The sequence below is a fragment of the Piliocolobus tephrosceles genome, chromosome 13, assembly GCF_002776525.5.
Source record: "Piliocolobus tephrosceles isolate RC106 chromosome 13, ASM277652v3, whole genome shotgun sequence".
Taxonomy (NCBI): domain Eukaryota; kingdom Metazoa; phylum Chordata; class Mammalia; order Primates; family Cercopithecidae; genus Piliocolobus; species Piliocolobus tephrosceles.
In genome coordinates this window covers 97,623,145-97,646,163 of record NC_045446.1, presented here as the reverse complement: position 1 = coordinate 97,646,163, position 23,019 = coordinate 97,623,145, and the positions used below count along the sequence as shown (strand labels likewise).

The following is a 23,019-nucleotide window of genomic DNA, read 5'->3' as shown; positions in this document are numbered from 1 at the left end:
GCAACCTTTGCCTCCCAGGCTCAACTGATCCTCCCACTTCAGCATCCCAGTAGCTGGGATTACAGGCGCCTGCCACCTTGCCTAGCTAATTTTGTATTTTTTTTGTGGAAACGAAGTTTCGCCATGTTGCCCAGGCTGGTCTTGAACTCCTGAGCTCAAGTGATCTGCCCACCTTGGCCTCCCAAAGTGCTGGTATTACAGGCATGAGCCACCACGTCCAGCCTTTTTTTCTTTTTTAAACGTTGTATCCCTAGTGTTCAAAACTGAACTGGGCATGCATGAGTCCTACCACTATTTGTAAATGAACAAATAAACAACTGAATACATTCATACCTCATTAGCTTGTGCCCAGGCAGCATTCTAATGCTGAGGAAATGGGAGAATAAAAGAGAAATATAAAAAAAGTTTATTTCTTTTCAATACTTATAGTAGAGATTTATAAAGTCAAAAGGGGAGAAATGGGCTGAAAATTGCACACTCTATACACATATAGGTGAAATCATCCACGTTTTCTAAAGAACTAATGCATTTAAATGGGTAATAATTCAAATTGTACTTTGCAGTGGATTCTGGAAGGCAGAACAAGTTATGTGTGAAAATGGAAATAATTTATTTGGAAATTAATGAGAAATGTTTCTAGCTTCACTAATTGTCTTCAAGGTGTTAATGAAAGGATGCTTATTTTCTATTTGATACGGTACCAGAAAGTGTATAAAAGACTTCGGCACTTATTCCAGTGCTTTCTGGTATCCTTTTGCAGAACAATAATGAGACAATGACCAGCTTCTCAAGATTATTTTATATTCCATATAACACAGTGGATTATGTGATCTAACATAATGAAAGGATATGTTTTCTTGGCTTGTAATTCTCCCACCATTTCTATGACTGCTGTTTGTTTCCCTATGACTTTTTCTATATGGCTTTGTTTCGTATGATTTCATGTATCTTTCCACATCCTGGAATTTGTAACTGATGTGAATCCTTTTCTCATTTCATTTTACTTCTGAAATTATTCAGCTTTTATTTTCAAGTCATTTAAACATCACTCTTTTCATTCTTTTGTCTATTTTTTTTTTTTTTTTTTTAGATGGAGTCTCTCTCTGTCACCAGGCTGGAGTACAATGACGCGATCTCAGCTCACTGCAACCTCCACCTCCCAGGTTCAAGCAATTCTCCTGCCTCAGCCTCCTGAGTAGCTGGGATTACAGGCACATGCCACCACACCCAGCTAATTTTTGTATTTCTTTGTAGAGATGGAGTTTCACCATGTTGCCCAGGCTAGTCTCAAACTCCTGGGCTCAAGCAATCGGCCTGCCTCGGCCTCCCAAAGTGCTAGGATTACAGGCGTGAGCCATCGGCCTGGTCCCAAATTCTTTAATGTTCGTCCTATTGAGAATTGGGTTGTTTGTTACTGTAGCATAACCTGGCCCATCTTGACTAATATGCAAGATAACCAACTGGAAGGAAAAGTTGTGCAGGAAAGGAAAAGAAAGTCATAGTGTACTCCAGGGCTCAACAATGAAAAGTATCTACATGGTCAGAGTAACCTAAGGGCTAAGAAATGACCTTACTAAAATTATGGTGTAACAATATTGACAAGTTGGGGGAATGGGAAAAGTGAGGATATATGGTAAGTGTACAGATAACATAAAAACACAAACTTTAGCTGGGCGCGGTGGCTCATGCCTGTAATCCCAGCACTTTGGGAGGCTGAGGCAGGCGGATCACAAGGTCAAGAGATCAAGACCATCCTGGCCAACATGTAGTCCCAGTTACCTGTAGTCCCACCTACTTGGGAGGCTGAGGTGGGAAAATCACCTGAGCCCGGAAAGGTTGAGGCTGCAGTGAGCTGAGATCACACTACTGCACTCCAGCCTGGGGGATGGGCGACAGACTGAGAATCCCTTTAGGCTGGGGGCGGTGGGTGTGGGGGGCAGTGCAGGGTGAAAGCTGTGCTTTAAAATCACCACATGCAACTTCTGCTCAAATCCCCTGGCCAGAACTACTCACATGACTCTGCCTAAGTGCAATGGGGAAGGGAAATATAATCCTCCCATGTGTCCAGAAAAAAAAAGAAGCATTAGATATGAATGAACACTAAATGTCCCTACCACATCGTCTTTTTCTTGTTTTCTCCTTTTTGCTAAATTTTCCATGTACTTCTCAATAATTCAGTCTTAAACTCTGCCAGTTGCCTTATTGTAAGAAGTTTATTTCCATTAGCTTTTCTATCAATTTCATCTTCCTGAGGTCTCTCCTACAACCTTCTGCCCTGCTCCAATCTGGCATGGCTGTCCTTGGTATCTGCAGCACACACATGATCCTAAGATCTCCCTTCACCATCTTCCTGGGGAGTTCCCTTGCCTTTCTTCAGAGGTGGAGCTGTTCCTTGTACCCCATGTCCTCTTCACCCCTGGTTTACTTGTGTGTGTGAATGTGTGTGTGTAGCACATCTTCAAGTAGCTTCCTTAAAAAAAGCTTCATGAAGTAATATTTTGAAATCTTGCATATTGATTTATTCTGCTCTCACAGTTAGTGATAATATGGCAAGACAGAGAATTCGCTCAGATTTTTATTCTTTTTTTTTTTTTTTCCCAGTTGATGCTATTTCTTTCTCAAAAATTTGAAGTCATTTCTCCACTGCCTTTCAGTTTCCACTGTTGTTTTTGGAAAGTCTCAAGCCAATCTGATTCCGGATCGATCTTTTTTTTAATGTGTCCTGTTTTTTCTCTCTGGAAGTTTGTAGGAACTTGTCTGTGGTTCCAGTGCTCTGAAATTTCCTAATGACTGCCTTAGTGTTTCTACTTTCATCTATTGTGTTGGGCCATTCTAATCTGAAAACTCAGGTCCCTACATTTTAGAAAACTTTCTTGAATTGCTTTACTAATTATTTCTCTCCTCTGTTTTTTCTCTTCTATCTTTCCAGAATGCCTAATATTTGCATATTGAACTTTTTGGATTATAGTCCTTTATTGTTTTAAAAAAAAATCATCTTGGTGGGGTGCAGTGGCTCACACCTGTAATCCCAGCACGTTGGGAGGCCGGGCCGAGGTGGGTGGATCACAAGGTCAGGAGATCAAGACCATCTTGGCTAACATGGTGAAACCCCATCTCTACTAAAAAAAATTACAAAAAATTAGCCAGGCATGGTGGTGGGCGCCTGTAATCCCAGCTACTCGGGAGGCTGAAGCAGGGGAATGACGTGAGCCTGGGAGGAGGAGCTTGCAGTGAGCCGAGATGGCGCCACTGCACTCCAGCCTGCGTGACAGAGCAAGACTCCATCTCAAAAAAAAATATATATACACACACACACACACACACACACACACATATATATATATATAGTATCCTGTTCCTTTATGGTTGCAATTTTTTCCTTATTATCTCTTAGAGAAAATTAAGGACAGGTTTTGTTTTTGTATTTTAACATTCTCATTTTCCCTTATTAAGTTTCTGTTTCTCCAGTTGCTGTTTCCTGTTTGTTTGTTTGTTTGTTTTGGTCCCTAGGTTTCACATTACAAATTTCCTAATATTTCTTGTCATCTTTCATGAAGACTAAATGCTTCGCTGTAAGATGATCATGCTGGACCATTTAATTCAGCAAACTCGAATGTTGGTATCTTTAATTCTTTCCTCTTGGCTTGGTCAGAATCCCCAGAAATAATTTTACCAGGGTTTTGCTTGAAGGGTGAAGGCTTGACTGCCAGCACTCTGAGGAGCTGAGTGGGGTAAGGGGGCTAGACAGTTTTAGCATCCAACATGACAACATTCACTTAAAGCCCTTACTTTCAATAAGGAACCCCAACCTCAAAATGCCTGGTGCTTCCAGCCAAAGACCCTATTTTTGATTCTTTTCAAAGAATAAGTTTCCAGTTTTTTTGCCAATGTGGTTGGCGGGGGAGAGAAAATTGTTTGATATATGGAATGGGGGAAGAAATGGCAGAATCCCATCCTTCTTAAATAGACTGACACTCAATGATCCTTATTTTAGTACTGCCACTTCCAGAAGTATCTGGTGCCACCGTTTCCCAAGTCTTTGGAGCGGGGGATTCAACAGTATACATTGGGTTGGGTTTTAGATTTTTTTTTTTTTTACCATTAGCTCAGAAATCAGTTTTCTTGAATCTGCGAATTCATTTACCATTCCCCATTTGCTTTCCTGCTCCCCAAATTTTGTTGCTCTTGGCTCCTACCTGTTTTCCTTGTTCAAGGATTTATGGTTGGAAAAAATACTATTGTCAAATTAGTAAGGTTTCAGGAAAAAAAAAAAAAGCTAAAATAGACACAGATGTTCAATCTGCTCTCTTCACAAGAAACCTCCCCCTTTTTTTTTTGTAGAGATGGGGTTTTGCTGTGTTGCCAGGCGGTCTTGAACTCATGAGCTCAGGCGATTGGCTGACCTCAGTCTCCCAGAGTGCTGGGATTACAGGCATGAGCCACCATGGCTGGCTGGCTTCTTTTTTTTTTTTTTTTTGAGATGGAGTCTTACTCTGTCACCCAGGCTGGATTGTAGTGGCACAATCTCGGCTCACTGCAACCTCCGCCCCCTGGGGTTCAAGCAATTCTCCTGCCTCAGCCTCCCAAGTAGCTGGGATTACAGGTGCCTGCCACCACGCCTGGCTAATTTTTGTATTTTTAGTAGAGACGGCATTTCACCATCTTGGCCAGACTGGTCTTGAACTCCTTACCTCGTGATCTACCCGCCTCAGCCTCCCAAAGTGCTGGGATTACAGGTGTGAGCCACCATGCCTGGCCTGGCTGGCTTCTTTTTCTATTGTTATCATTTCCTACTGTCCTCTTACTACTGATAAATCCAGCACGTCCCAGAATCAAGCATCACCTCCTTTGGGATACATACCCTGAAACTGGTCATCACCCTAGGCACAGATGACAATTCCTCCTCCTGTTCTGTCACTGAAACTTAATTAAGTACTTACCAGCTCTTTCTGCAATTGTTTGATTATTTTCTTTCTGGCCTGGCGTGGTGGCTCATGCCTGTAATCCTAGCACTTTGGGAGGCCGAGGCGGGCAGATCACAAGGTCAGGAGCTTGAGACCAGCCTGGCGAACACAGTGAAACCCTGTCTCTACTAAAAATACAAAAGTTAGCCAGGCGTGGTGGCATGCGCCTGTAATCCCAGCTACTTGGGAGGCTGAGGCAGGAGAATTCGGGAGGTGGAGGTTGCCTTGAGCTGAGATTATTTTCTTTCTTTGCTATAAATCTGTGAGAAAGACATCTGACTAGTCTCCAGTATCTGATAGCAACCCATTGAGAGACTATATTCCCCAGCCTTTCTTGCAGCTAATTGTGGTGGCCATGACATTAAATTTGGATCAATGGGATATAAGAAGGATTGTACGCAGTCTGACATTCATCTACATGAAGAAGTCAATTGCCCACACTTCCTCTTTCTCCTTCCTGCGTGCTAAGAAATGAAAATGACCAGAGAATCCTAGAAACTGATGTTGAGGCAGAGCCCCCTGATTATCCAGGACTGCTCATTCTGGACGACTACTTTTTTTTTTTTTTTTGAGATGGAGTCTCACTCTGTTGCCCAGGATGGAGGGCAGTAGCATGATCTCGGCACACTGCAACCTCTGCCTCCTGAGTTCAAGCAATTCTCATGCCTCAGCCTCCCGAGTAGCTGGGACTACAGGCAACTGCCACCATGTCCAGCTAATTTTTGTATTTTTAGTAGAGATGGGGTTTCACTATGTTGGCCAGGCTGGTCTCAAACTCCTGACCTCAAGTAAGCCACCCGCCTCAGCCTCCCAAAGGGCTGGGATTACAGGCATGAGCCACCGCACCCAGCCTCTGGACTACTATTATAAGAAAGAAATAAAGCTCTACCTTATTTAAGTTGCCATATCTTGGCAGTCTATTATAGCAGCGTAGCCTGGATTCTACCCAGTACAGAGACTATATGGACCTTGAATGTGAGACTATAACTTATTTATTTTATCTTTAGTGCCTGGCATATATTTAAGGTAAATAAACACATGGATTTCCACAAGTAAATCCTTGTCTTGATTAATTTCATCTTCTCCAAGAAAAAAAAAAATGGGACAGCATTTAAGGATTGGAAAGTTATTTCATAGTACTTACGAAGCTTTAGGGCATCACATTCAGTATGTGCCCAGCTTTGCCCAACACCCAGCACTTCTTATCTAATAAGACTAACCATTTCACAGAAGTTTCTCCACTTCAGTGGTAAAGTTCATTGCTGTTACTAAGTGTAGCAGTGTAGTCACTGAGTATTGCACAGAGGGGAGGGTTATTTGTTACTGATGCCACAGGTGTTTGCTGACAGTTATCTATATTGCTACTATTGTGTAAAGCTATTTCTCCTTTTGTTTTCAGAATATAGCAATAAAATAATGGTTTGGGTGAACATAATAATTAACTTGGGTGGATGGGAAGTTGAGTTGTATGCAAACCAAAATACTTCTCAGGACAGAAATCATACAAAATTCTAGCTTGCCCTGTGGAGACATACACACACACACACACACACACACACACACACACACACACACCCCCATACATCATGCCATTAAAACTTGTTTCAACCATGACAAGAAGATGGGCATAGCAGAAAGAGCATTGAAAACGTTCAGAGAACTGGGTTATTGTGCAAACCACTAATAAACTATAAGTCCTTGGGCAAGTAACAGCCTCTATGGACATTCATTATATTATATAAGAAATGAGGCTGAGTGTTGGTGGCTCATGCTTGTAATCCCAAAAGGCCAAGGCAGGAGGATCATTTGAAGCCAAGAGTCACAGCCTAGGCAACAAAGCAAGACCCCATCTCTAAACAAACAAACAAACAAACAAACAAACAAATAACAAAAATTAGCCCAGGAGTTCCAGGCTGCAGTGAGCTATGATCATGCCACTGCACTTCAGCCTGAGTGACAGAGCAAGAACCCCTCTCAAAAAACAAATAAACCAAGAGACTGTTGTTTTAGATTGTCTCTCTGCTCCTTCCCAGTCCGATGGCTGTAGTTACTTATCTATCAAAATGGCCAAAATGTTCACCACAGTGTGGTTGACCTCTGCAGTTTTCTCATGTGTCCTTTCTTCTTCACTTGGACTTTGTTTTCAGTTTACCTCTTACTCTTTTTCCTCTCTTCCAAAAGTTCTCTGCTATACAATAATTATACTTTCTATTCCATTTTTGATTATCTTTTTAGCATCTACCCATCTGTTCTATCAAATGTCAGTCTTTTTTTTTTTTGAGATGGAATCTCTCTCCGTTGCCCAGGCTGCAGTGCAGCAGTGCGATCTCGGCTCACTGCAACCTTCCCCTTCCAGGTTCAAGCAACTCTCCTGCCTCAGCTTCCTCAGTAGCTGGGATTATAGGTGTCTGCCATCACACCCAGCTACTTTTTGTATTTTCAGTAGAGACAGGCTTTCACCATGCCAGGCTGGTCTCCAACTCCTGACCACAAGTGATCTGCCTGCCTCAGCCTCCCAAAGTGCTGGGATTATAGGCATGAGCCACTGCGACTGGCCCAAATCTGTCTTAAATTTCCCCTCCTATTAGCCTCATTAAATTTTGCTTTCTTAATGCCATTGCCTTTCTACAGTCTTTTATATCTAAGAAATCTAAAATTATGATCATTTGTCCATTTGCTCCTTTATCTTTCATCCAGATTTACTAGTGATTCTCATCGGAAGGCTTTGTGCTTAAAACAAGTGCTAATAGTTTATATGATCTGTGTAAAAATATGACAAGTGGCTAGAAGTCAGGCAAGAAGATAAATCTTTTAATTTTGAATGAGGGGACAAAGAGTAGGGACTCTCAAGAGCTATTAGATCTCTACCTAAAATACAGTAATCAAGTATTTAAAAAAGGAGAGTGGAGGAAATCATCCACTTCAGTGGTAAAGTTCATTGCTGTTACTGATGCTGTTACAGAAGCATCAGTAACACATAGAGAATCATATGAGAGAATAAACTGCAAGAGGTCCTCAAATATATTCCTAAAATGTAAGGAATTGCCTACACTTTTTCTTTAAAGTATCAGTTCCTAAAGTGTGTTTTGCAGAACACTAGTACTGCAAAACACTGTGTAACCGGATTGTGGGTTGGGAAATACCATATCTGCCTTGGGGTTCACAATGTGTATTAGTATATTAAAAGTCCTCTGAGAAGTCCTGCAATGACCCAGCACTTTCAAAACTATTTGATCAAGAAACCCTTTTCTCAAATTACATCTATTAATATCACGTTGAAAAATGCCACTGTAAAGAAAAATGATAGGCAATGCCTATAATTTGAGAATGTATACTCTGTCTTCATAAAGCCTTCTCTTATAGCTAGGAACTTCTTAGTATCTACCTAACTTATAATAGGCCAGGTAGATTGTGTGAGGTGGAATTTTTTTTTTCTTTTCTTTTTTTTTCTCAGATGGAGTCTTGCTCTGTCACCTGGCTGGAAGGCAGTGGCGTGATCTTGGCTCACTGCAACTTCTGCCGCCCGGGTTCGAGCGATTCTCCTTCCTCAGCCTCCTGAGTAGCTGGGATTATAGGCACTTGCCACCACGCCCGGCTAATTTTTTGTATTTTAGTAGAGACGGGGTTTCACCATGTTGGCCAGGATGGTCCCGATCTCCAGACCTCGTGATCCAACCACCTCAGCCTCCCAAAATGCTGGGATGACAGGCATGAGTCACTGAGCCCAGCCAAGGTGGTCATTTTTAAAGCAAACTTCCCTGAATCATATATTATCAGAATTGATTAACAGTTACTGACATTTAGAGGCAGATTTATTAAAATCATGAAGTATAAGCTTGTAGCAATTTTGCTTTAGAAATAATTAACATAGGCGGGGCACGGTGGCTCACGCCTATGATCCCAGTACTTTGGGAGGCCGAGGCAGACGGATCATTTGAGGTCAGGAGTTTAAGACCAGCCAGGCCAACATAGTGAAAACCCATCTCTATTAAAAATACAAAAATTAGCCAGGTGTGGTGGCGTGCGTGCAGTCCCAGCTACTCTGGAGGCTGAGGTGGTAGGATTGCTTGAACCGGGAGGCAGAGGTTGCAGTGAGCCGAGATGGTGCCACTGTACTAGAACCTAGGTGACAGAGTGTGACTCATCTAAAAAAATAAATTAATAATAATAATAATATTGCTTAAATTATATCTGATGATGTTCCCTGGTGTGTGTGTGTGTACCTCAATATCACTTAAGGGGCTTACCTTTCTTTGCCACTACTTGACAGAGCAGTCCAGAAGAAAGCAAATTCCCTCTAAATCAGTCAAGATACAAATAACTGGCTCTTTATATATTAAAATAAATATTTTTGGACAATTTCAAGAAATTCCTCTTCAAACTTTTAAGTCACATTGCTATGGAAGGTAAATTATCAAAAAATCATTGCATGCTAGCCAAATTGACTGACAACGCCTGGAAATTTCCTCTCTCTTGGACTGAGTAAAGCATTTTTCTTCCCACAACAACTTCACTGCGGTGATCCATGGACTCACAACTGTATCTCTAACTTTTTCCAGCCCTTGTTTTGAAAGCTCAACATGAAGCCAGTGAGTCAGAATAGGTGATCACTGCTGTGGCATGATGAGAGAAAATTCCAACACCCATCAGCCACATATCAATACTTCTGCAACAGGGAAATGTTATTTCGAGATGAAATAAATACTCCAGGCAGGTCTCTCATTACATTATTTTCTTTTCTTTTTTTCTTTCCTTTTTTTTTTTTTGTGTTGCCCAGGCTGGAGTGCAGCGGTACGATCTCGGCTCACTGCAATCTCTGCCTCCCGGGTTCACGCCATCCTCCTGCCTCAGCCTCCAGCTGGGACTACAGGTGCCTGCCACCATGCCCGGCTAATTTTTTTTTTTTTCTATTTTTAGTAGAGACGGGGTTTCACCGTGTTAGCCAGGATGGTCTCGATCTCCTGACCTTGTGATCTGCCCGCTTCGGTCTCCCAAAGTGCTGGGATTACAGGCGTGAGCCACCAAGCCCAGCCCCATTCCTTAATGTTCTATTTTAGCTTAAGAGAGAGAAGTGGCTGGACATGGGTGGTTCACACCTGTAATCCCAGCACTTTGGGAGGTCGAGGCAGGCAGATTGCCTGAGGTCGGGAGTTCAAGACCAGTCTGGCCAAGATGGTGAAACCCTGTCCCTACTAAAAATAGAAAAAAGTTAGCCAGGCATAGTGGCGTCCACCTGTAATCCGAGCTACTTTGGAGGCTGACGGAGGGGAATCACTTGAACCCGGGAGGTGGAGGTTGCAGTGAGCTGAGATGGTGCCACTGCACTCCAGCCTGGGCGGCAGAGTGAGACTCTACCAAAAAAAAAAAAAAAAAAAAAAAAAAAAAGAAAGAGAGAGAGAGAAGTAGCTGAATAACCAAGACACACAAAATTATTAATAGTTGAAAATAACGTGGCTGGCCATGGTGGCTCATGCCTGTAATCCCAGCACTTTGGGAGCCCGAGGTGGGTAGATTGCTTGAGCTCAGGTGTTTGAGATCAGCCTGGACAACACAGCGAGACCCCATCTCTACCAAAAATGCAAAAAAAAAAAAAAAAAAAATAGCCAGGTGTGGTGGTGTGTATCTGTGGTTCTAGCTAATTGGGAGGCTGAGGCAGAAGAATCAGTTGAGCCTGGGAGGCAGAGGCTGCAGTATGTTGGGGGTTGGGTAAAAGAACATTAAGAAATGGCTTTTCGATTGAGATGTAGGGAGAGTAAAAGGGGAGGATAAGTCAAGGTTTTACTATCCAAAAACATAAAGAAAGGTGGGAAGGTCCCATATGCCCCAAGAGTGAGCTTTACCTATTTTACAATTTTGCCTGTGACTGGCCCAGGGCCCTCAGAAATTTGGTGTACAATATTTAGTTTACTTCAGGGTGTATTAATCACCTACACAGACTAATGCAACACTGAGGTTGTGGTTATATACATGCTAAACCAATTAATTTATTGGAGAAGAAAAGAAAGAAAAATAATAACAGGTTTTCAAATGTCTTGCTAGCTTCTAGACTAAACTGATGATACAACCACACAAAATGTTCTGAGTGCTCTGAGTAGACACTGAAAATAATATTTTTCTCCTTTTTTTTTTTTTGAGACAGGGTCTCTCTCTGTTGCCCAGGCTGGAGTGCAGTAGCACAGTCATGGCTCACTGCAGCCTCGGCCTTCAGGACTCAAGTGATACTCTTACCTCAGCCTCCCAAGTAGCTGGGATTACAGGGGCACACCACCATGCCCGCCTAATTTTTTTATATTTTTGTACAGACAAGGTCTCACTATGTTGCCCAGACTGGTCTCGAATTCCTGGGCTTAAGAAATCCACTCACTTTAGCCTCTCAAAGTGTTGGGATTACAGGCATGAGCCACTGTGCCCAAAAATGTCTGGCTACACAGATTATCTTTTGGCACTCTGGTGCACTTGTTAGAAATGATGCTGTCTCATTCCTTTTTTTTTTTTTTTTTGAGATGGAGTCTTGCTCTGTTGCCCAGACTGGGGTGCAGTGGTGTGATCTCAGCTCACTGCAACCTGCCCCTCCTGGGTTCAAGCAATTCTCCTGCCTCTGCCTCTCAAGTAGCTGGGATTACAGGTGTGCACCATGCCCAGCTAATTTTTGTAGTTTTAGTAGAGACGGGGTTTCACCATGTTGACCAGGCTGGTCTCAAACTCCTGACCTCAGGTGATCTGCCCGGCTAGGCCTCCCAAAGTGCTGGGATGACAGGTGTGAGCCACCACGCCCAGCCATCTCATTCTTATATACCATTTTACTCTCAAACACCATAAAATAGACACTTTGGAGGTGACTGCTCATTTCCCTTGTCTGTGAATTTCTCTTTCCAAAAAAGTGGACCTTTACAGATACATTTACATTATCTAACCCATAATACCTACTTAGCATATTTATGTTATAATACATTTGTATTATATGTATGTGTAACTCAATAACCTGACTGCAGAGGAGCTGATTCACTAGCTAGTTAAGAAGTCAATGAGATATTTTTTCTTTCAAGAGTTTGAATAAGAGGCTCAGAGACTGAGAGCTGGGAGCCAACAGAGTTGGAGAACAGAAATAGACTAGAGGGGACGTCCACAGACTCTTGTTTTAAAATTTTCCATACTTCCTAGCCGGGCGTTGGTGGCAGGTGCTTGTAATCCCAGCTACTCGAGAGGCTGAGGCAAGAGAATCACTTGAACTGAGGAGGCAGGGCTTGCAGTGAGCCGAGATTGCGCCACTGCACTCCAGCCTGGGTGACAGAGCAAGACACCGTCTCAAAAAAATAATAATAATAATTCCGTACTTCCAAACACCTGGATGTTCAGTGAACTTTTGCTTTCATGAAATCTGTGTCGTTTATAATGTATATAATTTATTCCCTATTACTTAAACTAATTTGGGCCTGGTACAGTGGTTCATGGCTGTAATCCCAACACTTTGGGAGACCAAGGAGGGAAGATCACTTGAAGCAAGAACTTCAAAACCAGCCTGGGCAATATAGCGAGACCCTGTCTCTACAAAATTTTCTTTTTTTTTTAATTAGCTGGGTGCTGTAGCATGTGCTTGTAGTCCTAGCTACTCAGGAGGCTAAGGTAAGAGGATCACTGGAGCCGAAGAGTTTGGGCTGCAGTGAGCTGTGATCGTGCCACACAGCAAAATTCTGTCTCTAAAAAAATAAATAAATAAACGAATTTGGCTAGATTTCTACTACTTACTACACAATTTTAACGAAGACATTATACTACCTGATAACACAACTATAGCTTACCTGTCTATTAATAACTTGGAACTACAGTAGACTACAGTGATTATGGTAATCTCTGCTCTGTTACCTATGCAATTATGAACCCACCAATCGTTTTCTTCATTTTTTTTTTTTTTTTTGAGATGGAGTCTCGCTCTGTCACCCAGGCTGGAGAGCAGTGGCGCAATCTCAGCTCACTGCAACCTTGCAACCTCCACCTTCTGGGTTCAAGGGATTTTCCTGCCTCAGCCTCCCAAGTAGTGGGGATTATAGGCATGCACCACCATGCCCAGCTAATTTTTTTTGTATTTTTAGTAGAGATGGGGTTTCACCATGTTGGCCAGACTGGTACCAATCGTTTTCTACTGAAGGAACAAAAAATCGTTTTCTGTTGAAGGCCATGAACCACAGCGAGGGAGCTGAGAATCAAATGAGAGCCTTTTTAAAAAGAAACAAAACCAAAAACAACTAATTTAGTTTAGAGATTTAAAAAAGTATCTTAAGAAGAAATTTAAAATGTTAGTATTGCTTGCTTTTAAGATTAAGAACAGAGTACATAAATTAAATCACTTTGAAACATTAACTTTATATGGATGTTTTGAAGAGGCAGAAGAGAAAACAGATACATGCGGGAGCCAGTGGGAGAAAAGAAGATAAGCCACTGGGATAAGGGAAGATAAGCTAAAAGGAAATGGAAGAGTAAGAGACACATTAAAATAAAAATGAGGGGGAGGAAAAGAGGATGAGAGTAAACTATGAGTATGGAGAGACGAGGAAAGGGGTAAAGAAAAATAAAAATCAGCTGGAGGAGGGCTAATGTCAGAGGCGTTTGAACCAGAGTGACTCATTTTGAGCGAGGGCTGGGAAAACGATGCCATGGCCAGGTGCAGTGGCTCATGCCTGTAATCCCAGCACTTTGGGAGGCCGAGGTGGGCGGGTCACTTGAGGTCAGGAATTCGAGACCAGCCTGGCCAACATGGTGAAACCCTATCTCTACTAAAAATACAAAAACTAGCTGAGTATGGTGGCACACACCTGTAATCCCAGCTACTTGGGAGACTGAGGCAGGAGAATTGCTTGAATACAGGGGGCAGAGGTTGCAGTAAGCCAGGATGACACCACTGCACTCCAGCCGGGGTAACAGAGCGAAACTGTCTCAAAAAAAAAAAAAAAGAAAGAAAAAGAAAAAGAAAAAAGAGGAGGCCAGGACTTGCTGGGCTGCATTCCCAGAAAGTTAGGCATTCCTAGCCTCTAGATGTTTGTGGCTAAGGGAATAAATTAATAATGTTTGCTAAACAGACCCAGACTTAGGAGTGTCCAGATATTCCAATGTCTGGAGCACAAAGGCATTCCTAATTTTGCTTTAAAGATAATAATATCGATCCTTGCAAAATATACTAATTAAGAAAATGAATCCTTTATCACAAACCCTTGTAGCAGAGCACATCTCCTCATATATATACAAGCATTGTACCTAGGGTGGATGCGTTCCTCCTCCTACTTTCAGGCACGTCCTACTCTGTCTATGTAGTAGCTGTTCTTTTACCACTTTACTTTCTTAATAAACTTGTTTTTATTTTGCACTGCAGACTCGCCCTGAATTCCTTCTTGTGCGAGATTCAAGAATCCTCTCTTGGGGTCTGGATTGGGATCCCTTTCCTGTAACAGTAAGACACCTGGCAAGGAGAAAGATACGTAGCATAAGAGGAGCTAGGGAAAAAACATGGAGAGGCAGGCAGAGGCCGGGCAGATTTGGTGGTAATAGTTAGGGGTCACTCCCAATTTTGTGGGGGAAGGGGAAGGGAGAGGAGGGAGGCTGTTTTTTTTTTTTTGAGACGAAGTCTCGCTCTTGTTCCCCAGACTGGAGTGCAATGGCATATTCTCGGCTCACTGCAACCTCCGCCTCCCAGGTTCAAGCGATTCTCCTGCCTCAGCCTCCTAAGTAGCTGGGATTACAGGCGCCTGCCACCATACCCGGCTAATTTTTGTATTTTTAGTAGAGACAGGGTTTCACGTGTCTCCACTAAAAATTGGCCAGGCTTGTCTCGAACTCCTGACCTCAGGTGATCCACCCACCTCAGCCTCCCAAAGTGCAGGGATTACAGGTGTGAGCCCCCATGACCGGCCTGAGGCTGTCTCTTATAGCACTGACTGCTTACAGCCCTTAACTAAGTTAATTAATTGGTTAAGTTTCTCTGCAGGTCTTCCATTGCTACAAACCTCAAGTATTTAGTGGTTCTGCTCAAAGAATATGCTAAGGCAACTTATCAAGGGAGCTAGTCCCAAATTATACTCCTTAGAGCACCGATTATCATAGATTTTCTTTTTCTTCTTTTTAGAGACAGGGTCTAGCTCTGTCACCCAGGCTGGAGTGCAGTGGCATGATCATAGCTCACTGAAGCTTCGACCTCCTGGGCTCAAACAACCTTCCTGCTTTGGGCTCCTGAGCAGCTGGGGCTGCAGGTCCATGCCACCATGCCCAGTTAATTAAAAAAATTTTTTTTTGGTTAGAGACAGAGTCTTGATATGTTCTCTATGCTGGACTTGAACTCCTGGCCTCAAATGATCCTCCTGCCTCAGCTTCCCAAAGTGTTGGGATTACAGACGTTGAGTCACCGCACCCAGCCTAGATTTTCATATTTTAAAAATAGCCTCTAAAATAAGTTGGGAAATACTAGGTTAATCAAAGTTAAACAGGTTTCTTTGCTGCAATACTTCTTTGAGCCTTTCATATGAATTTTAAGAGAGTGCCATATGGAATACAGGGATTTCCAAACTTACTTGATCACTGAATGCATCTTTTAAAAAGAATCACAGGCTGGGTGCGGTGGCTTACGCTTGTAATCCCAGCACTTTGGGAGATTGAGGTTGGTGGATCACTTGAGGTCAGGAGTTCGAGACCAGCCTGGCCAACATGGTGAACCCTCGTCTCTACTAAAAATACAAAAATTAGTTGAGCATCATGGTGGGCACCTGTAATCCCAGCTACTCAGGAGGCTGAGGCAGGAGAATCACTTGAACCTGGGAGGCAGAGGTTGCAGTAAGCCGAGATTGCACCACTGCACTCCAGCCGGGGAGACAAGAGCAAGACTCCGTCTCAAAAAAAAAACCAAAACAAAACAAAATAAAAAAGAATCACAGGTTAGGCACAGTAGCTCATGCCTGTTATCCCAGCACTTTGGGAGGCCGAGGCACGCAGATCACTTGAGACCAGGAGTTTGAGACCAGCTTGACGAAACCCCCATCTCTACTAAAAATACAAAAATTGGCCGGGTGCCGTGGCGCATGCCTGTGGTCCTAGCTACTAGGGAGGCTGAGGGAAGAGAATCGCTTGAACCTGGGAGGCGGGGGTTGCAGTGAGCCGAGATTGTTCCACTGCACTCCAGCCTCAGGCGACAAAGTGAGACTCCGTCTCAAAAGAAAAAAAAAATGTATATATATAATCACAGGAATGAATGTTCTGCAGAGCACTCCTTGAGAACACTGCACGAGGAGGACATTAACACCCCAAAGGCCAGGCAACGTCAGATAAAAGGCCAAACCTGGTTCAAAGCCTAGAGGTTTCCTATTCCTATAGCTAACATTGCTATGTATTTATCTCATATTATATTCATATAACTTTAAATGCTTTTTATGGGAAAAGTTCAAAATTTCTATTCTTACCTTTAATGCTCTCTGTACACCTAGCTCTTCCAATATATTTATCCTTATTAACACTGTATTAAATAATATTCTCGTTTCCTCTGCTGCTAACCTAATCCCAGCACTTTGGGAGGCTGAGGTAGGAAGATTACATGAGCCCAGCAGCTCGAGACCAGCCCGGCCAACATGGTGAAACCCCGTCTCTACTAAAATTACAAAAATTAGCTGGGCATGGTGGCATACACCTGTAGTCTTAGCTACATGGGAGACTGAGGCATAATAATTGCTTGAACCTGGGAGGCATAGGTTGCAGTGAGCTGAGATCTGGCCACTACACCCAGCCTGGATGACAGAGCAAGATTGTCTCAAAAAACAAAACAAAACCAAAAATTATAAAAACATGATTACTAGCTTCCCACAACACCCACAATGGCAAAGGCATCGTCCCTACATCCTAGGCACATAGTGGCCCAGTCTAAGTGTCTCCTTGTAACTAAGTTCTCCCCAGTGAATTGAGAGCCGAAAGAATCTATACCATGTTGGCCTCACTTGCTTAAAAGAAACTTTGCTTGGTTTAGAGCTGCTCTTTCTTCTTCCCCTGACACACAGTGTGCTTACAACCCAGCTTTGCTCCCGTAGATGATGGTAACATCCTAGGCATGGCAGAAAATTAAGGGAGAAGGAACCTAATGATGGCCTGGTGCAGAACCACTCCACCAACTGGGACCACTCTATACACAAGAGAAAAATAAACTTTCATCTTTAATGAAGGCAGTGTAATTCTAAATTTCCTTAATATACAAATCTACAGATATGCTCACATATACATTATTTTTCTAAACCTTTTTCACTTTGATTTTGTCTTTTTTTATTTCAGGTAAGTAGTTATCCTCTATTAGCACGTTACTCTGAACATTGAAAACTAAGGCTGGCCAGGCGTGGTGGTTCAGGCTTGAAATCCCAGCATTTTGGGAGGCCAAGGTAGGTGGATTGCTTCAGCCCAGGAGTTTCAGACCAACCTGCGCAACATGGCCAAATCTTGTCTCCACAGAAAAACATACAACAATTAGCTGGGCGTGGTGGCGTGTGCCTGTAGTCTCAGCCACTTGGGAGGCTGAGGCAGGAGAATTGCTTGAGCCTGGGAGGTGTAGGTTGCAGTGAGCCAACATTGTGCCACTGCATTACAGCCTGACAGACCCTGTTTAAAAAAAAAAAAAAAGAGAGAAACAGAAAGAAAACGAAGGCTAATCATGATCATAATCATAAACTCACTATCCTATTGTTCTGTAATACATTTACTATGCTCTCAAGCTACCTCATGAGCTGTCTAAGTAGGTTCCTTTTTGTAGGTTTATATCCAATCACCAATAAACCTTCAAATATGACATTTCCCACAAATTCTTCATGATACGATTATGACTAATGACAGGAATACATCTTCATGATATACAGTACCTTTCTATAAAATAAAATATGCAACGGTATCTATTATTCAAAATTAGAATCTGTAATTTCTTGAGGAAAGATACAGAATGATTTAATAGTAATTGTTTTAAATGCAATCTTATGGTAAAACATTCTGGTAAATGAGAGGAAAGCAAGTATTTGGAGGTAGCTACTGAAATATGTATGTATTTACAAATAGAACTTTGGTAAAGAGCCAAACAAAATAAAGTATGACTCACTGTCAGTAAACATTCCCTAAATGTCGTTGCATTATAATGGCGAGAGTTACTGTTGGGTTTTAATAATGCATATAAAATGAATTATTATTTACATTCTTCTTCAAGGCATTAAAAAACAATCATTTAGGCCAGGCAAGGTGGCTCGCACGCCTATAATCTCAGCACTTTGGGAGGCTGAGGCGGGTGGATCACCTGAGGTCGGGAGTTCAAGACCAGCCTGACCAACATGGGGAAACTCCTGTCTCTATTAAAAATACAAAATAAGCCGGGTGTGGTGGTGCACACCTGTAATCCCAGCTACTCGGGAGGCTAAGGCAGGAGAATTGCTGCAACCTGGGAGGCGGAGTTTGCAGTGAGCCAAGATCACGCCATTGCACTCCAGCCTGGGCAACAAGAGCGAAACTCCGTCGCAAAAAAAAAAAGAAAAAAAAGTTAAAAAACAATCATCTATAACATCTATTTAGCATACAGGTCTTTAAAGTCTAACAAATTAATTATCCTTTAATTTCTTGTCAATAAGTTGACCTACTTTTTTTTTTTTTTTTTTGAGACCAAGTCTGGCTCTGTCACCCAGGTTGGAGTGCAGTGGCATGATCTCGGCTCACTGCAAACTCCGCCTCCCAGGTTCAAGCGATTCTCCTGCCTCCGCCTCCTGAGTAGCTGGGATTACAGGCGTGCACCACCGTGCCCAGCTAATTTTTGTATTTTTGGTAGAGACGGGGTTTCACCTTCTTGGCCAGGCTGGTCTCGAACTTTTGACCTCGTGATCCACCAGCCATGGTCTCCCAAAGTGTTGGAATTACAGGCGTGAGCCACCCTACCCAGTCAAATTGAGCTTTTTTTTTTTCTTTTTTTTTTTGAGATGGAGTCTCACTCTGTCGCCCTGGCTGGAGTACAGTGGCCGGACCTCAGCTCACTGCAAGCTCTGCCTCCCGGGTTCACGCCATTCTCCTGCCTCAGCCTCCCGAGTAGCTGGGACTACAGGCACCCGCCACCTCGCCCGGCTAGTTTTTTGTATTTTTTAGTAGAGACGGGGTTTCACCGTGTTAGCCAGGATGGTCTCGATATCCTGACCTCATGATCCGCCCGTCTCAGCCTCCCAAAGTGCTGGGATTACAGGCTTGAGCCACCGCGCTACTTTTAAGGAAATAATTAAACACCAAGATTTTACTACCCGTGTTTCTTGTAGTTGCAACTCAAAGTAGCTGTTAGAAGTTTAAGACATAAAGGTTTATATTGTATTCACTTCAGAGGGTGGGTCAAGAGCTAACAGTAAATGCTTTTTTTCTGGGCCTGATGTATCGCAAAGTTTATCTCTGATTGAGATCACATGTGAAGGAATTGGCAATCAACTTTAGAATGGTAAAACTGGAAGGAATGTTAGAGATCATAATGACTTTCATTTTACAGATGAGGAATCAAACGTTTGAAAAAGTATTTTAGTAAAAGGAGGCTTCTTGAAAAGGAAAAACATTTTTCATGAAATTCTAAATGTTGTACAAATCCAATCAAAAATCTTTTAACACCTCTCTGAAGGGCTGACCTTACCATCTTTCTACTTCACACACAGCAAAACTAAGGTATAAGCAAGCTAAGCAGTTCACTCATTATCTCTATGAATCAGCATCATTGCTGGGAACGGAAGCCAAAACTTTGAATGTTGGACCATTCTCACAGATGTAGGCTGATCTCATTCGCAGTGATGCTGGCTGGGGGCGAGGGGAAGCCATGTTTGGGAAGTCCCCTCATGGAACACTGCATTTCACAGAGTACTTGCTGACTAATGCAAAATGCTTCCTTAAATGAGTTTCAATGGATAATGCAGTCTTTAAGAAACAAAACAGTGCAACATAATTTCACCATCTTCCTCTAAAACGAAGTGCCTTTGAATCCTAGACATTTAAAATTTGCTTTAAACCTGCTTCCATCTCAAATATTCAGGAAATGCATATAATTTTATTTACTTTTTATTTACACGAGTCGTCTTTGTGAAGCCCTTCATGTCCCCAGTGAATATTTAGGAGGAGACTATTCATTTCGATCCCTCCTTCTGTCTTTAGAAATATTATTACCCTGGAACGTTAAGTACTGATCATAAGCAAAATAAAAGTTCCTGGCAAATCTCAATATATGTCTTTTTCCCACCGAACATTACAAACTTCTAAAGACAACTCAACCCTTCACACACACACACCCTCTGCCGTGCTAGTGTCCCTGACGTTGCATCTAGTTAACCTACAAGACCCATTCCCACGGGTCATGACCCAGTATTTCTGATGACCACATTCAGTGCTATGAGGTGCCCAAACCATTACCGCATACACCTCTCTGTGAACCATGCCCAGTGAGCTCATGCAGGAACTTGGGTTGGAGCGCTCCTTGCAAAAGGATCCATCACGAATCTGGGAACCCTCCCTCTCGGTTCTCCCCGGTCACACAGCGTGGGAGCCGCTGGGTTAGGGCAGGAAAAGGGGCGCCTGCTTGGAGGAGGGTGGTCGCGTCAGGCTGTGTGCAGCCAGGGAAGCCGAGTTTGGGAAGAAGGCAGCCAGGGAGTCGAAGGGGATCAAAATACCCACGGAGGCAGAAAGATTTGGGGAAGAGGGGGCGGCGAGGACGACCCCAGTTCAGGCGGGAAAGGAAAGATGGAAAGGGGGCGCAGGAAATGGGCGCCAAAGAAAGAAGTGAGAAATTGCGGAGGAGGAAGTCGTCCCTGGAAGAGGAGGGGCAAAGGGGAAGCGAGAATGGAGTGTTTGCACTTTCGAGAGGGAAGGGCCAGAGCCTCCCTCGACCAGGGCCGGCGGGGCGGGCGCCTGGGGAAGAGGCGTCCGGGCGGGCCGAGGGGGCGGCGCGGTGCCCGAGGTCCCCGGGGTCCTTACCTGAACCGCTCCTGTCCCGCGGTGTCCCAGAGCTGCAGCTTGATCCTCTTGCCCGGCTCGATCTCCAGCAGGCGGGAGAAGAAGTCCACGCCGACGGTGGGGTCGCAGGCGGGGGAGCGCAGCCCGGGGAAGCGGCCCTGGGTGAAGCGGTGCAGGAGGCAGGACTTGCCCACGGTGGAGTCCCCGATCACGATGAGGCGGAACTGGTAGATCCAGATGGTCTCCATCGCTCACGTGCCCCGCTGGCTCCCGGGCCGCCCCACCCGCGGGGTAAGTTCGGCGGCGGGAACTGTCCCTTCAGCACCTCGCGGGCGCCTGCCCGCCGCCTTCCAGCATATTCCTGCGGCTGTGGCCGCCGCCTGGTGCCCGCCTTCTCGGGAGAGAGAGGCGGGGCCAGGCCCGGCTAGGGGCGGGGCCTCAGGACGGGGGCGGGGCGGGGGCGGTGGCGCGTGGGAGGGGGAAGCAGGTTTGCTGCCGCGAACTCCCGCCCCTGACCGGCTGCAAATCATTCTCCCTCAATGCTCACTGGGCACCGGGAGGAAAGTGGGCGCGGCGAGAAGACGTGACAGCAGCAACAACCAAGGAAAATGAAGCAAGGTCTCAACTCTGGGAGGGTCAGCCAATGAAAAGTGAGAGTCGTTTTCTTACAGGCGTCAGGGCGGGTTCGTCACATTAGGGCTCTGATTTTGGAAGTCCCTGAGGCCATAACTTGGGTCATTGCTTTGCTTCCTCTTTTTTTTTTTTTTTGTACCCCAGGCTGGAGTGCAGCGGTGAGATCTCGGCTCATTGCAGCATCAAGAGATCTGCCCACCTCAGCCTCCCAAGCAGCTGGGACCACGGGTGTGCGCCACCACACCTGGCTAATTTTTTCTTGGGTTAAAAAAAAATTTTTTTTGTAGGCGTGGTCTCGCTATTTTGCTTAGGCTGGTCTCGAACTCCTGGGCTTAAGCAATCCATCCACCTCAGCCTCCTGAGTAGCTGGGACTACAGGCGGGGGCCACCACAACCCGCTAATTTTTTAAACTTTTGTAGAGATGGGGACTTGCTGTGCTGCCCAGGCTGGTCTCAAGCTCCTGACCTCAAGCAATCCTCCGGACTCGGCCTCCCAGTGCTGGGATTACAGGTGTGAGCCACCGCACCCTCCTTTCTTGTCTTGATGAGAGCCATCTCCAGGGCGTTTTAAGGTGAAGGAGTTTTGGGCAGGATTAAAATAAATTTGCACAGCCAGTTCTGGGTGCTTCTAGCAAGGGCTCTGGCTGTTGCTGCCTGCTCCCACTGTCTGTTCTTCACTGCTATGAGAAGAGTGAGAAACTCGAAATATCATCCGCATACCCTCTGGGGCCCTCCAACCCTGGGGACAGTGGCAAGAAACAAAAAAAGCGGGGGAAATGTTGAGATGCTCATGAAAGTTTCAGCTCTCCTTAGTCTCCATTGTTTAAGTCAGAAGGCGAACAGGTGGTTTCTTAGCTCATGTCTGATCAATGATGTAAGCAAACAAAGCAGAACTTAAAATTCTGGTGAGATCTTACTACTTTCTTGTGCCTTTCCTCAAATTGAGTAATAGTGATGTCAAGGTTTATCTTTAAAAAGTTAAACAGTTTAAAAGTGTGTGTTTAGGCCGAGCGCGGTGGCTCACGCCTGTAATCCCAGCACTTTGGGAGACCAAGGTGGGCGGATCGCCTGAGGTCAGGAGTTCAAGACCAACCTGGCCAACATGGCGAAACCTCGTCTTTATTAAAACTACAAAAATGGCCGGGCGCAGTGGTTCACGCCTGTAATCCCAGCACTTTGGGAAGCCGAGGCATGTGGATCACGAGGTCAGGAGTTCAAGACCAGCTGGCCAAGATGGTGAAACCTCGTCTCTACTGAAAATACAAAAATTAGCCGGGCGTGGTGGCAGGCCCCTGTAATCCCAGCTACTTGGGAGGCTGAGACAGAAGAATCGCTTGAACCTGGGGTGCAGAGGTTGCAATGAGCCGCGATTGTGCCACTGCACTCCAGCCTGGGCGACAAAGCATGACTACCCGTCTCAAAAAAAACCAAACAAACAAAGAAAAAAACAAAGCTACAAAAATTA

At 44.2% G+C, this 23,019-nt stretch overlaps 1 protein-coding gene across 1 annotated transcript in view; it reads right to left on the bottom strand.

Moving 5' to 3' along the window:
- The window catches only part of RAB39A (RAB39A, member RAS oncogene family), a 34,160-nt gene extending 12,831 nt beyond the window's left edge, over positions 1 to 21,329 (bottom strand). The window contains exon 1 of the mRNA XM_023208176.3: positions 20,943 to 21,329. Coding sequence (XP_023063944.1) covers positions 20,943 to 21,169 — 227 coding nt within the window. The 5' untranslated portion in view covers positions 21,170 to 21,329. The remainder of the gene's footprint in view (positions 1 to 20,942) is intronic.
- Positions 21,330 to 23,019: the final 1,690 nt, after the last annotated feature.